Source organism: Monodon monoceros, unplaced genomic scaffold (genome assembly GCF_005190385.1).
Source record: "Monodon monoceros isolate NGI ecotype Baffin Bay Population unplaced genomic scaffold, NGI_Narwhal_1 Super_Scaffold_21, whole genome shotgun sequence".
Taxonomy (NCBI): Eukaryota; Metazoa; Chordata; class Mammalia; order Artiodactyla; family Monodontidae; genus Monodon; species Monodon monoceros.
This window is the reverse complement of record NW_021703778.1, coordinates 137,403,469-137,425,834: the sequence shown is the minus strand read 5'-3', so window position 1 is coordinate 137,425,834 and position 22,366 is coordinate 137,403,469. Positions and strand designations below refer to the sequence as shown.

General features: G+C 36.3%; 1 protein-coding gene across 1 annotated transcript in view; it reads left to right on the top strand.

Moving 5' to 3' along the window:
• The window catches only part of LOC114903920, a 56,975-nt gene that overhangs the window by 9,708 nt on the left and 24,901 nt on the right, over positions 1 to 22,366 (top strand). Inside the window, 1 exon segment of the mRNA XM_029237150.1 lies at positions 16,402 to 16,658. Within this exon segment, the coding sequence (XP_029092983.1) occupies positions 16,402 to 16,658 (257 nt within the window).

Below are 22,366 nucleotides of genomic sequence, written 5' to 3'. Positions count from 1 at the left end.
TAACCAAGTTTGGAATCCCAAAGGCCATTGTCATTGTTAAAGGTAACATGATGTGGCTGCTTATGTCTGTATTGCCTCTATGGTTACCTTTAAGTAAAATGTTCTAAATGCTTTTATTGGGACATTGACCACCCTTTTGAATAAGTAGCTATCTATGGTGTCTGTATTGGTTTGCTTGGGCTGCCAGAATAAAGTGCCATGGACTGGGTGGCTTAAATAACAGAAATTTATTTTTTCACAGCTCTGGAGGCTAGAAGTCCAACGTAAGGTGTCGGCAGGGCTAGTTTCTTCTTTTTAATGTTTTCCCCAGCTTTATTGCCATATAACTGACATAATAACATTGTGTAAGTTTAAGATGTACAATGTGGTGATTTGATATACACACGTATTGCAAAATATTACCACAATAAGGTTGGTTAATACGTCCATCACCTCACATAATTACCTTTTTTTTTTTTTCATGATGAGACAGTTGGTTTCTTCTGAGGCCTATCTCCTTGGCTTGTAGATGGTCATCTGTTCTCTGTGTCTTCACTTGGTCACTGTGTCCAAATTTCTTCCTCTCATTAAGAACATCAGTCATGTTGAATTAGGGCTCACCCTAAAGATCTCATTTTAACATAGTTACTTCTTTAAACACCCTATCCTCAAATACAGTCACATTCTGGGGTACTAGGGGTTAGGACTTCAACATATGAATTTTGAGGGGACACACTCAGCCCATAAGAGTGGCTTTATTCCTTGAGACCTCTTTTCTGCTCAGGACCTCATTAAAGTTCTTTTCTGCTATCTTATCTATCAATAGCCTGACTCCAGGTTTCATGTAGATAGATAGATAGTTAGGTAATTTCTTTCAATTTTTTATGCTAACATTTTCCCTCTTTTAGCATAGAGAGGTGAATAGAAATTAAATTTAAACATAATTTACATAGATACAATAAATCTTATGACACTTTGGAGACATTTCTTAGTTTTTTCTTTCAGGAAAAAAATGTGATGCAAATCCCTGAAAATTGTAGCAGTTTTACTATGGGTAGCATTGTTCTTCTTCTCCACAGAATAACTTACTACTAATAATTCTGAAGTTTGGGATTTTTGATAATTTGGATTTGGATTCAATTAGGGTTTATGTCTATGCCTAATTCATAAAAAAACTTTTAAACCAAATTGTCAAAAAAGACAGGTTTTAAACCTTGTTTAAAGAAAATATGTAAGCTATTTTCAAGAATTTCCAAGTACTTTTTAAAAGCAATTTTCTACATGTACATAAAGCATTTGGTACCTATACATATTTTTCATCTATTTGTCAAAACAGATATCTAAAAGGCTCTACAAGGTCTCATTTTGACTTGATTTTAGATACTATATACATTAAAAAGTATTCCATAGCTCATATTGGCGTTTTCTGAATTTAATAAAAATTAGCGACAGTTTAACTGTGTCAAACTTATTTAAAAAAAAAAAGTCTAGTGATTTCAGTAGAGTACCTTCAGCATGAGTCATCTTTCCCTTTTCCAATAACCTATTATTTAATCCTACAGGAACACAATTGTCTTGATGAGACAGTTTTTCTCTTCACTGCATACATTTAAATCTTTTGTTATAATTAACTTTATCTCTTTGTGGGACATACAAAAATAATTATCATGTGTTTCTGTCCAATAATGGAGAAACAGGTGCAAGAGAGCTATATTTAGGAAAAGCCAGGTATAGAAGGGGTAAATATTAAAGTATTCAGTTGGTGATTGTGTTGTCTAGTTTAGGCAATATGATATTTAGCTAAAACTCTTGCATAGTGCTAGGTGGGCTGCTGTAGTAGTAAAAGTTAAACAGGGAATTCCCTGGTGGTCCAGTGGTTAGGACTTGGCACTTCCACTGAAGGGGGCCCGGGTTCGATCCCTAATTGGGGAACTAAGATCCCACAAGCCATGAGGCGCGGCCAAGAAAAAATTAAAAAAAAAAAAAAGAGTTAAACAACTTGTAAAAAAAATTACTGATAATATGTATAATAAGGTCTAGTGTCTTAAATTGAAGATAAATTTAATGTGTTTTGCCAGTATTTTAAATTTGATTTTCATGGAAACTTTTATTTGTGAGGGCAATATGACAGTGTTTTTTGCAGATAAGGTGTTTTCTTCCCTTAGTGTAGTAAAAAGGCAAACAGTAGAAAGCTGGTAGATGCAGCCAGCTCTGGAGGGGAGAATGGAGGCAATATAAATTTTGCAGCTAAAGAAAAATATATGAGAACCAGTTATTATTAATTTTAATTGAAATTTTTTTTGAGATAATTGTAGATTCATTTGCAGTTTTAAGAAATAATACAGAGAGATCCACTGTAGATTTTGCAAAGTTTCTCCCAAATTTTTCAAAACTATGGTATAATGTAACAGCCTAAATATTAAAATGATACAATACAATCCACCAGTATTATTCAGGTTCCCCCAGTTTTACTTGTACTCATTTGTGTGTTTGTGTGTATCAAGTTCTAAACAGTCAATCAAAATACTGAACAGTTCGTTTTAACAGCACAAAGATCCTTCCCATTGCCATTTGATATCCACACCCACTTACTTCCCATCCCCAAATCCTGGTAACCACTAATCTCTTCTCCATTTCTAAAATGTTGTCATTTTAAGAATGTTATATACTGAAAAAAAGAAAGTCATATACTCAAAAAGCTAAACATAGAGTTATCATATGACCCAACAATACCACTCCTGGGTATATAGACAAGAGAATTAGAAATATATTCACATAAAAACTTGTAAATGAATGTTCACTGTAGCATTTTTCATAAAGCCAAAAAGTGGACACAACCCAAATATCCATCAGCTGATGAGTAGATATGCAATATGTGGTATATCCATATAGTAGAATGTTATTTAGCCATAAAAAGGAATGAAGTCCTGATTCATGCTCCAACATGGTTGAACCTTGAAAACATTATGCTAAATGAAAAGAAGCCAGTCACAAGAGGCAACATATTGTACAATTCCATTTATATAAAATGTACAGAATAGACAAATCCATAGAAACAGAACAGATTAGTGGTTGCCAGGAGCTAGGAGGAGGGGGGAATGGGGAGTGACTACTAACAGGTATGGGGTTTCTTTAGGGGATAATGAAAATGTTCTGGAATTAGATCATGGTGATGGTTGCACAACTGCAAATATACTAAAAACTGAATTGTACACTTTAAAGGGTGAATTTTATGGTATGTGGATTATATCTCAATTTAAAAAGTAAAAAATTGTTCAATATGGCTGCACAAGTCTATGAATATACTAAAAACCACTCAACTGTATACTTTAAATGGATGAACCCATGAATTATATCCTAATAAAGCTGCTTTTGTGTGTGTGTGTGTTACGCGGGCCTCTCACTGTTGTGGCCCCTCCCGTTGCGGGGCACAGGCTCCGGATGAGCAGGCTCAGCGGCCATGGTTCACGGGCCTAGCCGCTCCGCGGCATGTGGGATCTTCCCGGTCCGGGGCACGAACCCTTGTCCCCTGCATTGGCAGGCGGACTCTCAACTACTGCGCCACCAGGGAAGCCCCAATAAAGCTGTTTTTAAAATGTTATACAAAAGAATCATGCATATGTTACCGTTTGAGATTGGCTTTTTCATTCAGCATAATTTCCTGGAGATTTCTTCAAGCTCTTGTATCAATAGTTTGGTCCTTTTTATTGCTGAGATTGTGGTATGTATATACCACAGTTTGTTTAACCATTCACTTGTTGACTTGTTGGTTTTTTAGCTATCACATATAAAATTGCTATGAACATGCATGTACAGGTTTTTGTGTGAACATAATTTTTCATTTCTCTGGGATAAGTGCCCCAAAATACAATAGCTGGGTCATATGGTATTTGCATATTTAGTTTTAAAAGCAACTGCCAAACTATTTTCCAGAGTAGCTGGACCATTTTATCCTCCTACCAGCAACGTATGAGTGATCTGGTTTCTCTGCATCCTCACCGGTGTTTGGTGTTGTCATTATTTTGTATTTTAGATATTTTAATACATGTGTAGTGGTATCAAATTGTGGCTTTAATTTGCATATCCTTAATGGCTGGTGATGTTGAACCTATTTTTGTAAACTATTTATTTATTTATTTAGGCTGGGCCGGGTCTTAGCTGTGACATGTGGGATCTTTTTTTTTTAGTTGCATCATGAGGGCTTCTTAGTTGCGGCATGCATGTGGGATCTAGTTCCCCGACCAGGGATCGAAACCAGGCCCCCTGCATTGGGAGCACAGGGTCTCACCCACTGGACCACGAGGGAAGTCCCTGAACCTATTTTTATGTGCTTATCTGCTCTCCACATATCCTTTCCGGTAAAGTTTCTGTTCAAGACTTTTGCCCATTTTTAAATCAGATTGTTTTCTGAGAGTCTAGAGTCCTTTATATATTCTAGACATAAGTCTTTTGTTGACAATTTTTATCAACAAGCTGTATCTGAGTTTGGGGGTTACCTAAATTTAGCTAAGTTCTGAATATATTTCTGGTTCATTATGTCCAAATCCAACATCAAACTATTCAAAAATTTGGATTCTTTAATGTAAAAGATAACAGGCATACCTCTTTTATTATGTTTCACTTTATTGCACTTCGCTGATATTGTGTTTTTCACAAATTGAAGGTCTGTGGCAGCCCTGCTTTGAGAAAGTCTATTGGCACTATTTTTCCAACAGCATCTGCTCACTTCATGCCTCTGTGTCACATTTTGGTAGCTTTCACAATATTTCAGACTTTTTCATTATTATATTTGTTGTGGTGATCAGTGATCTTTGATGTTACTAATGTAATTGTTTTGGGGACCACAAACTGTGCCCATATAAGATAGCGAGCTTAATTGATAAATGTTGTGAGTTCTGACTGCTCCACCTACTGCCATTCCCCATCTCTCTCCCTCTCCTCAGGCCTCCCTATTCCCTGAGACACAACAATATTAAAATTAGGCCAATTTATAACTTGACAATGACCTCTAAGTGTTAAAGTGGAAGAATGAGTTGCGCATCTCTTGCTTTAAATCAAAAGCTAGGAATGATTAAGCTTAGTGAGGAAGGCATATCAAGAGCTGAGATAGGCTGAAAGCTAGGCCTTTTGCCCCAAACTGTTAGCCAAGTTGTGAAAGCAAAGGAAAAGTTCTTGAAAGAAATTAAAAGTGCTACTCCAGTGAACACACGAGTGATAAGAAAGTGAAACAGCCTTATTGCTGATATGGAGAAAAGTTCTTGTGATCTGGATAGAGATCAAACCAGCCACAGCATTCCCTTAAGCCAAAGCCTAATCCAGAGCAAAGCCCTAACTCTCTTCAATTCTAGGAAGGCTGAGAGAGGTGAGGAAGCTGCAGAAAAAAGTTTTGAGGCTAGCAGAGGTTGGGTCATGAGGTTTGAGGGAAAAGCTGTTTCCATAACATAAAAGGTGAAGCAGCAAATGCTGATGTAGAAGCTGCAGCAAGTTATCCAGAAGAACTAGCTAAGATCAAGGTGAAGGTGGCCACACTAGCCAACAAATTTTCAATGCAGCCTCCTATTGGAAGAAGATGCCATCTAGGACTTTCATAGCTAGAAAGAAGTCAATGCCTGGCTTCAGAGCTTCCAAGGACAGGCTGACTCTTTTGTTAGAGGCTAATGCAGCTGGTGACTTTCAGCTGAAGCCAGTGATCATTTACCATTCCCCAAGTCCTAGAGCCCTTGAGAATTATGCCAAATCTGTTTTGCCTGTGCTCTGTAAATTGAACAACAAAGCCTGGATGACAGCCCATTTGTTTACAACATGGTTTACTGAGTATTTTAAACTTGTTGTTGAGGCCTACTGCTCAGAAAAAAAGATTTCTTTCAAAATATTACTGCTTTTGGTCACCCAAGAGCTCTGATGGAGATATACAATGAGGTTAATGTTATTTTCATGCCTGCTAATACAACATCCATTCTGAAGCCCATGGATCAGGTAGTAATTTCAACATTTTTAAAAAAGATTTTATTTATTTTGGCTGCTCCGGGTCTTAGTTGCAACACACGGGATCTTTTAGTTGCAGCATGTGGACTTCTTAGTTGCATCATGTGGACTCTTGGTTGTGGCATGCATGCGGGATCTAGTTCCCTGACCAGGGATAGAACCTGGGTCCCCCACGTTGGGAGTGCTGAGTCTTACCTACTGGACCACCAGGGAAGTCCCTAATTTTGACTTTCAAGTCTTATTATTTATGAAATACATTTCATAAGGCTATTGTTGCCATAGTGATTCCTCTGATGCATCTGGGCAAAGGAAATTGAAAAACTTCCGAAAAGGATTCATCATTCTAGATGCCATTAAGAACATTTGTAATTCATGGAAAGAGTTCAAAATATCAATGTTAACAGAAACTTGTAAGAAGTTGATTCTAACCCTCACGGATGGCTTTGAGGGGTTCAAGACTCCAGTGGAGGAAGTCCCTGCAGATGTGGTGGAAATAGCAAGAGAACTAGAATTAGAAGTGGAGCCTGAAGATGTGACTGAATTGCTGCTATCTCATGATAAAACTTGAACAGATGAGGAGTTGCTTCTTATGGATGAGCAAATAAAGTGGTTTCTTGCGATAGAATCTACTCCTGGTGAAGATGCTATGAAGATGGTTGAAAGGACAGCAAAGGACTTAGAATATTACATAAACTTAGTTGATAAAGCAGGGACAGGGTTTGAGAGGATTTACTCCAATTTTTAAAAAGATTTCTATGGGTAAAACTCTTTCAAAAAGTTTTGCTGAGAGAAATTGTTTGTGAAAGGAAGAGTCAAATGATGTGGCAAACTTCATTGTTGTCTTATTTTAGGAAATTGCCTCAGCCACCCTAACCTTCAGCAACCACCACCTGCTTAAGTCAGCAGCCATCAGCATGGAGGCAATTTCAATTGCCTCCATCAGCAAAAAGATTATGACTCACTGAAGGCTCAGATGATGGTTAGCATTTTTTAGCAATGAAGTATTTTTAAATTATGGTACGTATATTGTTTTTTTAGAGACAATGCTATTGCACATTTTATAGTATAGTGTAAACATAACTTTTATATGCACTGGGAAACCAAAAAATTCATGTGGTTCGCTTTATTGTGATACTTGCTTTATTGCAGTGGCCTGCAGTATCTCTGAAGTATGCCTGTAATGCAAGAGTGGTGGTTTTTTTTTTGTTGTTGTTGTTTTTGGGGTTTTTTTGTATTCATATAGTCATGACTTTTTAATCACAATAAAATATTGCTCGATGCCAGCTTTTCGTTACATAAGCTGTAATTTTTTTGGACTTTCCTAAATATTCCACTACATGTGTCAGACTATTTTTTTTTTAATTTTTATTGGAGTATAGTTGATTTACAATGTTGTGTTAGTTTCAGGTGTACAGCAAAGTGAATCAGTTGTACATATACACATATCCATTCTTTTTTAGATTCTTTTCCCACATAGGTCATTATGGAGTATTGAGTAGAGTTCCCTGCGCTATACAGCAGGGCCTTATTAGTTATCTATTTTATATATAACAGTGTGTATATGTCAATCCCAATCTCCCAATTTATTCCTCTCCCCCTTAACCCCTGGTAATTGTAAATTTGTTTTCTACATCTGTAACTCGATTTCTGTTTTGTAGATAAGTTCATTTGTACCCTTTTTTAAGATTCCACATATATGCATTATCATATGATATTTGTCTTTCTCATGAAGGAGTGTTTTTAAATCTTAGAGTTTGCAAATCACTGTTTATCTGGAGGAAGTAAAAACTAGAACTGTCAAGTCCTCTGGAGGACTAATTGACAAAGTTTGGTCATTAAAAGGAAAATTAAACTCTAGATCTAGAATCATCTAGAATCAATGTTGTGTGAGTCTGAGACTCATGCTACCTTACGTACTTTTCAAGAAACCTGTTACCTAACATTATCTTAAAAATACCCTAACAATAAGGTAACTAAAAATAAGATCTTAAAACATAGTTCTTATATCCTAGTATAGGGAAATGGGACCACTGCATCACACAACTCCAGGGGACATTCATTATTTACATGGTATCGCTGAACCACTGCAGTTCAGAGAGCCCCCTGACTTACTGGTTAAAATAATGAAGATAATGCTGACAGACCTGAGCAATTATTGTGATTACCAGAAATTGGGATCATTTGATAGGAATCAAGTTTCAGCTCAGCATTTGTTGAGGTTCTGCCATGTGAAAATTACTAAAATAAGGCACTTGGGAGGTGAGGATATAAAAATAAATTAACCATGATTCTCATCCACAAAAAAATTAGAAGGTGGGGAGTTAGGCACACACAATGAAAGGAAATACCAGGTAAACTCTGAGCATAGGCTTCTTGGAGGTAGGGGCAGTTAAGGTGAAACTTGAAGGGCATAGAGGTTGAAGATAGGGGCGTAGGAGGACTCCTCTGGTGGTCCAGTGGTTGAGACTCTGCGCTTCCACTTCAGGGGGCATAGGTTCGATCCCCAGTTGGGGAACTAGGATCCCACATGCTGTGCGACATGGCCAAAAAATAAAATAAAATAAATAACTGAAGATAGGGGTGTAGAACTGTAAAAGTAGGTTGGAGTCAATGAAGTAGCCAGAATAACATGCTATATTGAATTTGAGGTTGATGGGGAATCATCACAGTGTTTTGTTGTTTTTTTTAAAAATTAATTATTTTATTTTATTTTTTAAATTTTTGGCTGCACTGGGTCTTCATTGTTGCACGCAGGCTTTTCTCTAGTTGTGGCGAGCAGGGGCCACTCTTCGTTGCAGTGCGCGGGCTTATTGCTGTGGCTTCTCTTGTTGCGGAGCACGGGCTCCAGGCGCACAGGCTGCAGCAGTTGTGGCACGTGGGCTCAGTAGTTGTGGTGCATGGGCCTAGTTGCTCTGCAGCATGTGGGATCCTCCAGGGCCAGGGATTGAACCCGTGTCCCCTGCAGGCGGATTCTTAACCACTGCCCCACCAGCGAAGTCCAAAACAGGGTTTTGAGGAGAAGTGATATTATACGATCTGAAACAGCTAAGGGCAGAATAGATATTCTTTACTTGTGTTCTTGGAACGTTCTGCTCATACCACTGTTATTGCACCTGCTATGGTATATTCTAGTTGTTTCCAAATTGGTCTCCCTAGTGAGCTGGGAAATTTTTGAGAGTTCTTAATCTTCTCAGGATCCCCAGAGCCTAGCACATGCCTGAAACACAGAAGACACTAAGACTTGTTTGTGGAATAAAGAATGGCTCAGAGGGTTGCTAGATTGGAGGTGGGAAGACCAAGTACGATGTCTTACAACAAACAGTGCATGAGATAGACAATGAAGCCCTGAAACAAGACAAAGATAAATGGGAAGAAAGGGGTAGATATGAAAGACATGAGAAGTACAATGAACAGACCAAATGACTTGAGGGGGAGAGTTAAAAACAAAAGGGTGAGTAAAAAATGACTCTGATCTAATTAACGTATTTTTAAATGAATCAATTTACATATAAATGAATTTTAAACTTTTTTTTTTTTCCCACACTGCACTGTTTGCGGGATCTCAGTTCCCTGACCAGGGATTGAACCCAGGCCACAGCAGTGAAAGCTCAGAATCCTAACCACTAGGCCACCAGGGGGCTCCCACTTTCCATTTTTTAAACATTTGATCTTGCTATTAAGAGATATTTTCTAAATAGATCTTTCATAGAATATTTAACCCATTATTTTAAGTAAATTAATTTATGATTAAATAAATAGGTCTTAAGACAGGATCTGATTTGTAATACATAGACTCAGAGGTGAAGCAAATCACATATTTTGATAATAAATAGAAACTGACGAATGAAGAGTGGAAGTGCTCAAGAAATGCCATAAAAGAATAATTCCTTTACACAAGGAGTAAAAGTTTCACTTGTGTGAAAAGTAAGAAGGGGGTAAAAAATCTGATCCTAGAGTTTAGTACAAGGTAAAAAGATTTAAAACATTTTGTTATCAACCAGTGACGCTGAGTTCTCTTAACTAGTGACTTCACTCTTTTTCTCTAGGGAGAATTTGCTAAATTTATTTCACTAATGATTCTATTCTATTCTAAGAAGTTTTAGTTTAATAATGCTATAATTTTTAAAGTACTCCTGTCCTCACTACTTTATACTGCAAAACCGATTTCTCTTTAGAATTTTGCCAGAATATCCTAAAAGCCCAACTTTAGACTATAAGCCATTTCCATTTCCTCTATGGTAGGAAGGTTATATTTATTCTATGAGGATTGCTCAAGGATCGAAACTATAGAACATCTTTTAATATGCATATTTTTGGGGAAATGGAACAATGTTTTATAAAGAAGATTGGTCATGTGCTGGAAATGGCATTAAAAAGCAATCTAAATGATGAAGTCAGTGCAACCCTGGAGGCTATGGTGCTGACCATGAAGAGTTTACTGAATTCTGAAGATTCTTCTTCACGCTGAGAAGCTTTATCTGGCTTCTAAATTGTAAAATTCATTTTAAAAAATTTACCTCTCTTATGGTCATTTTAAGGAAAACAAAACACAACATAGAATTTGTCACATCCAGGTTTGCATTGTTCTTTGATACCGGCACTAATGGAAAGAAAATTAGGGAGGGAGATAAAAAGGAGACAGATGGTTTCATGAAAGCCAAGGATCAGTCATGGAGTCACTGCAGAAAACAGAAAGCACTCTGACTTTTCCAAAAAAAATTATTTAATACAGAGAATTACATGTATACAAAATGATTGGGAAGTCTTTTTGTGGGAGCTGGGGCCAGCGTTGGATGAATGTGTTCAAAGACACACCACTGTAGATGAGATCTGAAGGTCCAGAAGTTCCTGCTACTGCCATTGAGCATTTCTTGCACAGCCACAGCTGCCTCTCAACTTCCACAAAACTGGTAAATAGGTAATGGAATGCTTTTTCTGTCCATTCTCCAAGGAGAATGTTTTTTCTCCTTGAACTTGCTTACCAGCAGAAATAGCAGTGGGAAGATGGTCTTTTCTCCTTTAATTTAAATTTAATGAGAATGCATCTCTCTTTGGTGCAGCCCAGTTTACATAAAGCATGGGTCTCAAAGTGTACTTACTCTCCAGATCAGCAACATTAACATCACCTGGAAGCTTGGTAAAAATACAAATTCTTGGGCTTCCCTGGTGGCACAGTGGTTGAGAGTCCGCCTGCCGATGCAGGGGACACGGGTTCGTGCCCTGGTCCAGGAAGATCCCACATGCTGCAGGAGTGGCTGGGCCCGTGAGCCATGGCCGCTGAGCCTGCGTGTCCGGAGCCTGTGCTCCGCAACAGGAGAGGTCACAACAGTGAGAGGCCCGCGTACCACAAAAAAAAAACAAACAAAAAAACCAAATTCTTAGTCCCAGGCCAAACTAGAAACTCTGGGGGTAGGTCTAGCAATCTGTTTTTAAAGAAGACTTCCAGGTCACTCTGAAGCATGCTAAAGTTTGAGAATCATTGGCCTAGAGAATCCCAGCCTCCAAAAATGAGTCTGGAAAATAACAGTTTTATTTCTAGTTTTATGGAACAAGAAGACATCAGGAACGGGAATGGATACCAAGTGCCAATGACTGTACCCAGCAAAAGAACATGGTCAATGGTGTCAAAAGCTTCAGTGACATGTGGAATATGATGACAACTGAAAAGAAGTGTTGAATCAGACACAAGAGAAGAGTTTCCATGGTGAGGCATAAAGGATGAGAGATGGAATGATATAAAAATTGATTAATAGTAGATAAAGAATGAGCACAGAGAGTTCTTACCGTCAGTGTGGCTGGGCAATGAAGAGGAGAAATGGGTTTTAGCCTGAGCTCAAATCTTTCACTTCATCTTCACGACCTTGTTTGAGCACCACCCTGCTCCATTTCAGACACTTTAGTTGCTTCTGCAGCTAATTAGCAAAGTTTGTGGAGTGCTTTTTTGGATGACTTAATTTCAAGTTCCAAGGGAGCACAAACTGCAATTTAGTGTACACCTGCAATTTAGCATATGCTTATAATTTAGCGTATAGTTATATTCCAATATGTGCCAGACACTATGCTAGGCCCTTGATATATGTTATTTTTATTTCTTACAACCAGAATGTAAGGCGGGTAAGAAAATTTAACTTATTTGTCTTGGCCACAATCTGTCTTGTTCCTCCAGATTTTGAGGTCTTTCCACTCTTCCATATTTTCTTTCTCTATAAAATTACTGGCTTCACAGGGGTGTGTTTTTTAAATAGCAGTATGATTAGAAAATACATAAAGGTATGTTTTGAGAACATATAAGGTTTATTTCATTGTTTGAATTCCACAGAATGTTTTAGACACCAACGTATACACATACTGTATTAAAAATTTAATTTTAAATGCTTGATCTTCGTACCTCCTTTGCTGCTGGGAATTATAGCATTTCTAATTAATGTAATTTTATTCAGTAACAGAGTATTCCTGAACTTTTTTCTGGTTATAAAGCATATACTGTTTTACAAAGTCAAATGAAAGCATTTCCTCTAAAATCAGGAACAAGACAAGGGTGCCCACTCTTGCCACTATTATTCAACATACTTTTGGAAGTCCTAGCCATGGCAATCAAAGAAAAAGAAATAAAAGGAATCCAAACTGGCAAAGAAGAAGTAAAACTGAAACTGTTTACAGATGACATGATACTATACATAGAAAATCCTAAAGATGCCACCAGAAAACTACTAGAGCTAAACAATGAATTTAGTAAAGTTGCAGGATACAAAATTAATACACAGAAATCTCTTGCATTCCTATACACTAACAAAGAAAGATCAGAAGGAGAAATTAAGGAAACAATCCCATTTACCATTGCAACAAAAGGAATAAAATACCTAGGAATAAGCCTAAGGAGGCAGAAGACCTGTACGCAGAAAACTATGAGACTCTGATGAAAGAAATCAAAGATGACACAACCAGATAGAGAGATATGTCATGTTCTTGGATTGGAAGAATCAATATTGTGAAAATGACTATACTACCCAAAGCAATCTACAGATTCAGTGCAATCCCTATCAAATTACCAACGACATTTTTCACAACACTAGAACAAAAAATTTTACTTGTATGAAAACACAGAAGACCTCAAATAGCAAAAGCAATCTTGAGGAAAAAAAAAACGGAGCTGGAGGAATCAGCCTCCATGACTGTATACTACAGGGCTACAGTAATCAAGACAGTATGGTACTGGCACAAAAACAGAAATATAGATCAATGGAACAAGATAGAAAGCCCAGAGATAAACCCACACACCTATGGTCAACTAATTTATGACAAAGGAGGCCAAAATATACAATAGAGCAAAGACAGCCTCTTCAATAGTGGTGCTGGGAAAACTGGACAGCTACATGTAAAAGAATGAAATTAGAACACTCCCTAACACCATACACAAAAATAAACCCAAAATGGATTAAAGACCTAAATGTGAGGCCAGACACTATAAAACTCTTAGAGGAAAACATAGGCAGGACACTCTAGCCACCTCCTAGATTAATGAGAATAAAAACAGAACTAAACAAATAGGACCTAATTAAACTTAAAAGCTTTTGCACAGCAACGGAAACCATAAACAAGATGAAAAGACAACCCTCATCTTGGGAGAAAATGTTTGCAAATGAAGTAACTGACAAAGGATTAATCTCCAAAATATACAAACAGCTCATGCAGCTCAATATCAAAAAAGCAAACAACCCAATCAAAAAATAGACGGAAGACCTAAATAGACATTTGTCCGAAGAAAATATACAGGTGGCCGACCAACACATGAAAAAATGCTCAACATCACTAATTATTAGAGAAATGCAAATCTAAACTACAATGAGATATCATCTCACACCGGTCAGAATGGCCATCATCAAAAAATCTACAAAAAATAAATGCTGGAGATGGTGTGGAAAAAAGGGAACCCTCTTGCACTGTTGGTGGGAATGTAAATTGATACAGCCACTATGGAGAACAGTATGGAGGTTCCTTAAAAAAACTAAAAATAGAACTACCATATGACCAAGCAATCCCACTACTGGGCATATACCCAGAGAAAATCATAATTCAGAAAGACACATGCAGGCTTCCCTGGTGGCGCAGTGGTTAAGAATCTGCCTGCCAGTGCAGGGGACACAGGTTCGAGCCCTGGTCTGGGAAGATGCCACATGCCGCGGAGCAACTAAGCCTCTGTGCCACAACTACCGAGCCTGTGCTCTAGAGCCTGTGAGCCACAACTGCTGAGCCTGCACGCCACAACTACTGAAGCCTGCACTCCTAGAGCCCGTGCTCCACAACAAGAAAAGCCACTGCAACGAAAAGCCTGCACACTGCAAAGAAGAGTAGCCTCCACTCGCCACAACTAGATAAAAAGACTGCGTGCAGCAACAAAGACCCAACACAGCCAAAAATAAATAAATAAATTTATATTAAAAAAAAGAAGACACATGCACCCCAATGTTCATTGCAGCACTATTTACAATAGCCAGGACATGGAAACAATCTAAATGTCCATCAACAGAGGAATGGATAAAGAAGATGTGGTACATATATACAATGGAATATTATTCAGCCATAAAAAAGAACAAAATTGAGTCATTTGTGGAGACGTGGATGGACTTAAATACTGTCATACAGAGTGAAGTAAAGTCAGAAAGAGAAAAAGAAATATTGTATATTAATGCATACATGTGGAATCTGAAAAAATTGGTATAGATGATCTTATTTACAAAGCAGAAATAGAGACACAGATGTAGAGAACAAATGTATGGGTACCAAGGGGGAAGGGGCGGGTGGGATTAATTGGGAGATTGGGATTGACATATATACACTATTGATACTATGTATAAAATAGATAACTAATGAGGACCTACTGTACAGCACAGGGAACTCTCCAACTATACTCCAATAAAATTTTTTTTAAATAACAATAAAAAGAAGAAATTTGGCTTTACTTTCTTACTAGTTCATCAGGTTTACACACAGCCTATTAAGAAATTTGAGCAAATTAGATTAAATTAAAAGATAATTGACCCTTGAATGTCAGCAGTGCCTCAATTTTCTTCATCTAGTGAACTTTCTTCACTTATCAGGTAGAAGAGCAGAGATTTTTTACATAGCTACGAAGAGTTAAATAACTTACTTCACAGCAGCTGTGCCCCTTGCCTCTCCAATCCTTTTTGGACTCTTCCCCCAGTGGCAGCCATTGGTGGCTCTTTTATGTCATGCGATGTCTCATATCATTCTTGGTTCTCTATAGCTTTATGATCTCTTCTTTCCTTTAGTTGCCTTAAAATATGTATATAATCAATTTAAGCCTGGCTCTTTCTCTTGACTCTTCCCTCTACCCATTTCTCTGATCAGCACAAATAAGGCCAGGAACCAAGTGGTATAAACATAGGCTGCTCTTTAGAAGAGCGGCCTGTGACCACATTCCCTTTTACAACCCATCATAAAACATCCACAGCCAAAGCATAAAGTATTTCTTTTCTGCTAGAAATTATAAAATTCATTATTTGTCTAATTTACTTTTATAACAAGATTTAAACAAAGTTAATGTTGATGAGAATAAAATCACTTATTCCAAACCCTATGTGTCAATTTGACATGATTTTTAAAATGTATTTAACATTGGAATTTACTGTTAGGAGATTCAGAAGTCTTCATTTTATTGTATAATAATGTATAATTTAAATACTCATAATGATCCCACTACTGGGCATATACCCTGAGAAAACCATAATTCAAAAAGAGTCATGTACCAAAATGTTCATTGCAGCTCTATTTACGATAGTCAGGACATGGAAGCAACCTAAGTGTCCATCAACAAATGAATGGATAAAGAAGATGTGGCACATATATACAATGGAATATTACTCAGCCATAAAACAAAACGAAATTGAGTTATTTGTAGTGAGGTGGATGCACCTAGAGTCTGTCATACAGAGTGAAGTAAGTCAGAAAGAAAAAAACAAATACTGTATGCTAACACATATATATGGAATCTAAAAAAAAAAAAGGTCATGAAGAACGTAGGGGCAAGACGGGAATAAAGACGCAGACCTACTAGAGAATGGACTTGAGGCTACGGGGAAGGGATAGGGTAAGCTGGGACAAAGTGAGAGAGTGGCATGGACATATATACACTACCAAATGTAAAATAGTTGGCTAGTGGGAAGCAGCCGCATAGCACAGGGAGATCAGCTAGGTGCTTTGTGACCACCTAGACAGGTGGGGTAGGGAGGGTGGGAGGGAGGGAGACGCAAGAGGGAAGAGATATGGGGACATACGTATATGTATAACTGATTCACTTTGTTATAAAGCAGAAACTAACACACACACACACAAATACTCATAATGATTTAAAATCATGAAGTTTCTAAAACCAAATTTATAAATGATTTTTAAATAACACTTTCCCTTTCTCATTAGCTAAGAAATCTTCAAAACAAACTTTTCATAAAAGAAACTTCATTGCAAGAGATGAAGAATGAGCTAGAAAGTTACAAAGAAAAGAATGTGCAACAGTCATTCCACATAATGTCCCTGAAAGATGATATCAAGGACCTAGAAGAACTTATTGCTTCTCTAACCAGAATTAAATCTTTGAAAGACACCAATATTCAGAGTCTTGAAAGAGGCAACTGGGATCTAACTAGAAGAATTATAGAACTAGAAAACCTTCTAAGGTAGGGAATTTTCTAGTTTGTTTTCAAAAATGTCATTTGTCATAAGCTTGCAAATAGTATATGAACCTCATATCCTGATTGATCACAGAATTTAAATCTAATGGAATTTTAAATACAGACTCAAAATTATATTTAAAAAACATTTTTTACTGAGATATAATATTCATTTCATTAAAATTCACCCTTTTGCAATATACAATTCAGTAGTTTTTAGTATATTCACAAGGTTGTGCAAGCATCACCACTCTCTAATTTCAGAATGTTTCCATCAACCCCTAAAGAAACCCCATGTCTGTTAGGAGTTACTCCCCATTCCACTCTCTCGTCTCTGGCAATCTACTTTCTTTCTCTGTGGACTTGCCTTTTCTGGACATTTCATACGAATGAAATGATACATACAATATACGGCCTCTGTGTCTGACTTCTTTCATTTAGCACAATTATTTCAAGATCCATCACTGTTTAGCATGAATCAGTACTTCATTATTTTATTGCTGAATAATATTCCATCATAAGGATACACCACATTTTATTTATCCATTCGTCAGTTGATGAACATTGGGTTGTTTCCTTTGCAGGGGACTTTATGATAAGCTGCTATGAGCATTCTTATATGAGCTTTTATATGACTGTATGTTTTATTTCTTTTAGGTATATGCCTTAGGAGTAGAATTGCTGGGTCGTAAAGTAACTCTATGTTTAACTTTTTGAGGTTACTTCTGAGCAACTTCCAGGCTGGTTTCCAAAATATTTAATTTTGATGAAGTTTATCTTTTTTTTGTTGTTGTCACTTGTGTCTTTGGTGTTATATCAAAGAAACCATTGCCTAATCCAGTATCACAAAGATTTACACGTATGTTTTCTTTTAATAGTTATTGTTTTAGTACTTAAATTTTTGTCTTTGATCCATTTTGGCTAATTAAAAAAATTTTTATTTTATTGAAGTATAGTTGATTTACAATGTTGTGTTAATTTTTCTGTACCGCAAATTAAGTTATACATATACATACATTCTTTTTTATATACTTTTCTATTATGGTTTATCACAGGATATTGAATATAGTTCCCTGTGCTATACAGTAGGGCCTTGTTTATCCATTCTATGTATAATAGTTTGCATCTGCTAATCAAAAACTCCCAATCCATTCCTCCCCCACACTCCCTTCCCCTTGGCAACCACAAGTCTCTTCTCTATGTCTGTGAATCTGTTTCTGTTTTGTAGATAAGTTCATTTGTACGTTTTTTTTAGATTCTACATATAAGTGATATCATATGGTATTTGACTTTCTCTTTCTGACTTACTCAGTATGATAATCTCTAGGTCCATCCATGTTGCTACAAATGGCATTATTTCATTCTTTTTTATAGTTTTGTCCAGATGTATGCCCAGGAGTGGGATTGCTGGATTATATGGGCAACTCTATTTTTAGTTTTTAGAGGAACCTCCATACTGTTTTACATAGTGGCTGCACCAATTTACATTCCCACCAACAGTGTAGGAGGGTTCCCTTTTCTCCACACCCTCTCCAGCATTTGTTATTTGTAGACTTTTCAAAAAACTTGTTATTGGAGACAAATATACATGTAATAGTTTTTCATATCTTAAGTGTAAATCCTAATGAATTGTGGACTTTTTAATGATGGCCATTCTGAGCCATGTGAGATGATACCTCATTGTACTTTTGATTTGCATTTCTCTAATAATTAGTGATGTTAAGCATATTTTCATGTGCTTTTTGGCCATCTATATGTCTTCTTTGGAGAGATGTCTATTTAGGTCTTCTGCCCGTTTTTCGATTGGATTGTTTGTTTTTTGGTTGTTGAGTTCTGTGAGCTGTTTGTATATTTTGTAAATTAAGCCCTTGTCGGTCGCATCATTTACAAATATTTTCTCCCATCCTGTAGGTTGTCTTTTCACTTTGTTTATGGTTTCCTTTGCTGTACGAAAGCTTGTTAGTTTGATCAGGTCCCATTTGTTTATTTTTGCTTTTATTTTTATTGCCGTGGGAGACTGACCTAAGAAAACATTGGTACGATTTATGCATTTTGACTGATTTTTCTATAGGTGTGAGTTAGGGCGTCCCAATTCATTCTGTTTTTTAAAAATTTTTATTGGAGTATAGTTGATTTACAGTGTTGTGTTAGTTTCTGCTGTACAGCAAAGTGAATCAGTTATACATGTACACATTTTTTTAGATTCTTTTCCCATATAGGTCATTACAGAGTATTGAGTAGAGTTCCCTGTGCTATACAGTAAGTCCTTATTAGTTATCTATTTTATGTATAGTAGTCAAATTCATTCTTTTTCATATGAAGATCCACTTGTTGTCCCAGCACCACATGTTGAAAAGATTATTCTTTCTCCCATTGAGTTGTCTTGACAATTTTGCAAAAAAATCAATTGACCATAAATGTATTCATTTAATTCTGGACTCTCAATTCTATTTCACTGGTCTATATGTCTATTCTCATACCAGTACCACACTGTTCTAATTACTGTAGCTTTGTAGTAAGTTTTGAAACGTGAGTCCTCAAACTTTTTTTTTTTTTTTCAAGACTGTTTTGGCTACTCTGGGTCCCTTACTTTTCTATATGAATTTTAAGATTGGCTTGTTGGTTTCTGTAAAAAAGGGAGCTGAGATTTTGATAGGGATTGTGTTGAATATGTAGATCAATTTGGGGAATACTGTCATATTAAGTCTTTAATCCATGAATATGGGGCATCTTTCCAGTTATTTAGGTCTTTAATTTCTTTCAAAAATATTTTGCAGTTTTTAGTGAATGTCTTACATTTTTTTTGTTAAATTTATTTCTTCATTTCTAAGTATTTTATTCTTATTTATGCATTGGAAAGAGAACTGTTTCCTAATTTTGTTTTTGGATTGTTCATTTTCAGAGAATAGAAATATAGTGGATTTTTCTATGTCAATCTTGTGTCCTGCTAACCTTGCTGAACTTGTTTATTAGCTCCTATAGGTTTTCCTGTGTGTGTGTGTTTGTGTGTGTATTCCATAAGATTTTCTCTATACAAGACCATGTTATTGGCAAAGAGATTTACTTCTTCCTTTTTATTTATTTATTTATTGAAGTATAGTTGATTTACAATGTTGTATTAGTTTCAGATGTACAGCAAAGTGATATATAGATATAGATATAGGTATATATATATATATTCTTTTTCAGATTCTTTTCCTGTATAGGTTATTACAAAATATTACTATAGTTTCCTGTACTATACAGTAGGTCCTTGTTGTGTATTTTATATACAGTGGTGTACATCACTGAATCCCAAACTCATAATTAATCCTCCCTCCTCCACCCTTTGGTAACCATAAGTTTGTTTTCTATGGCTGTGAGTTTTTAAAATAAGTTCATTTGTATCATTTTTTTTAGATTCCACATGTAAGTGATATCATATGGCATTTGTCTTTCTCTTTCTGACTTACTTCACTTGGCATGATAATCTCTATGTCTATCCATGTTGCTGCAAATGGCATTATTTCTTGCTTTTTTATGGCTGAGTAATATTCTACTGTATATATATACCACATCTTCTTTATCCATTCATCTGTCGATGGACGTTTAAGTTGTCCATGTCCTGGCTATTGTAAATAGTGCTGCTATGAACATTGGGGTACATGTATCTCTTCCAATTAGAGTTTTCATCTTTTCCAGATATATGCCCAGGAGTGGGATTGCTGGATCATATGGTAACTTTATTTTCAGTTTTTTAAAGAGCCTCCATACTGTTCTCCATAGTGGCTGCACCAATTTACGTTCCCACAGTGTAGGAGGGTTCCTTTTTCTCCACACCCTCTCCAGCGTTTATAATTTGTAGACTTTTTGATGATGGCCATTGTAACCTGTGAGAGGTGATACCTCACTGTAGTTTTGGTTTGCATTTCTCTAATAATTAGAGATATTGAGCACCTTTTCATGTGCCTTTTGGCCATCTGTATGTCTTCTTTGGAGAAATGTCTATTTAGGTCTTCTGCCCATTTTTTTTTTATTGGGTTTTTTGTTTTTTTGATATTGAGCTATATGAGCTGTTTGTATATTTTGGAAATTAAACCCTTGTTGGTCACATCATTTGCAAATACTTTTTCCCAATCTGTAGGTTGTCTTTTCGTTTTGCTTATGGTTTCCTTTGCTGTGCAAAAGATTTTAAGTTTAATTAGGTATGATTTGCTTATTTTTGCTTTTATTTCCATTACTGTAGGAGACCCATCCAAAAAATTATTGCTGTGATTTATGACAAAGAGCATTCTGCCTATGTTTTCCTCTAGGAATTTTATGGTATCTGGTGTTACATTTAGGTCTTTAATCCATTTTGAGTTTATTTTTATATATGGTATTAGAGGATGTTCTAATTTCATTCTTTTACCTATAGCTGTCCAGTTTTCCCAGCACCACTTATTGAAGAGACTGTCTTTTCTCCACTGTATATTCTTTCCTCCTCTGTAGTAGATTAATAGACCATAAGTGCATGGGTTTATTTCTGGGCTTGCTATCCTATTCCATTGGTCTACATGTCTGTTTTTGTGCCAGTACCATATTGTTTGTATTACGGTAGCTTTGTAGTATAGTCTGAAGTCAGGGCACATGATTCCTCCAGATCTGTTCTGCTTTCTCAAGATCGTTTTGGCTATTCGGGGTCTTTTGTGTTTACATACAAATTTTAAAATTATTTGTTCTAGTTCTGTGAATAATGCCATTGGTAATTTGATAGAGATTGCATTGAATCTGTAGACTGCCTTGGTTAGTATGCTCATGTTAAATAATATTAATTCTTTTGATCCAAGAACATGGGATATCTTTCCATCTGTTGTGTTGTCTTCAATTTCTTTCATTGGTGTCTCATAATTTTTGGTAGGTTTATTTCTAGGCATTTTTTTCTTTTTGATGTGGTGGTAATGGGACTGATTCCTTAATTTCTCTTTTTGATAGTTTATTTAGTGTATAGAAATGCAACAGATTTCTTTATTTTAATTTTCATCTTACATCTTTACCAAATTCATTGATGAGCTCTAGTAGTTTTCTGGTGGTGTTTTTAGGATTTTGTATGTATAGTATCATGTCATCTGCAAACAGTGACAGTTTTATTTCTTCCTTTTGAATTTGGATTCCTTTTATTTCTTTATCTTCTCTGACTTCTGTGCCTAGGACTTCCAAACCTATGTTGAATAGAAGTGGCAAGAGTGGGCATACTTAATGTTGTTCCTGATCTTAGAAGGAATGCTTTCAGCTTTTCACCATTGAGTATGATGTTGTGTGTAGCTGTGGGTTTGTCATATACAGCCTTTATTATGTTGAGGTATTACTTCTTCTTTTCTAATCTGGATGCTTTTAAGTTATTTTTCTTGTCTATTGCCTTGACTCAAACTTCCAGTGCAGTATTGAAAGAAAGTCGTGAGAAACAGACATCCTTCTTTTGTTCTTGATCTTAGGTGGTGGTGGTGGGGAGGTTCAGTCTTTTACAATTAAGTACGTTTTTAGCTATGGGTTTTTTGTAGATGTCCTTTATCAGGTTGAGGAAATTCGCTTCTACGTTTGTTGAGTGTTTTTATCATTAAAAGGTGTTGGAGTTTGTCAAATGATTTTTCTGCATTTATTGGGATGATCGTGTGGTTTTGTCCTTTATACAATGCCTTATTCGTAGACCCGTGGTTACTTAATTGGTTTACAGACAGAGGAGATATTTGATCATG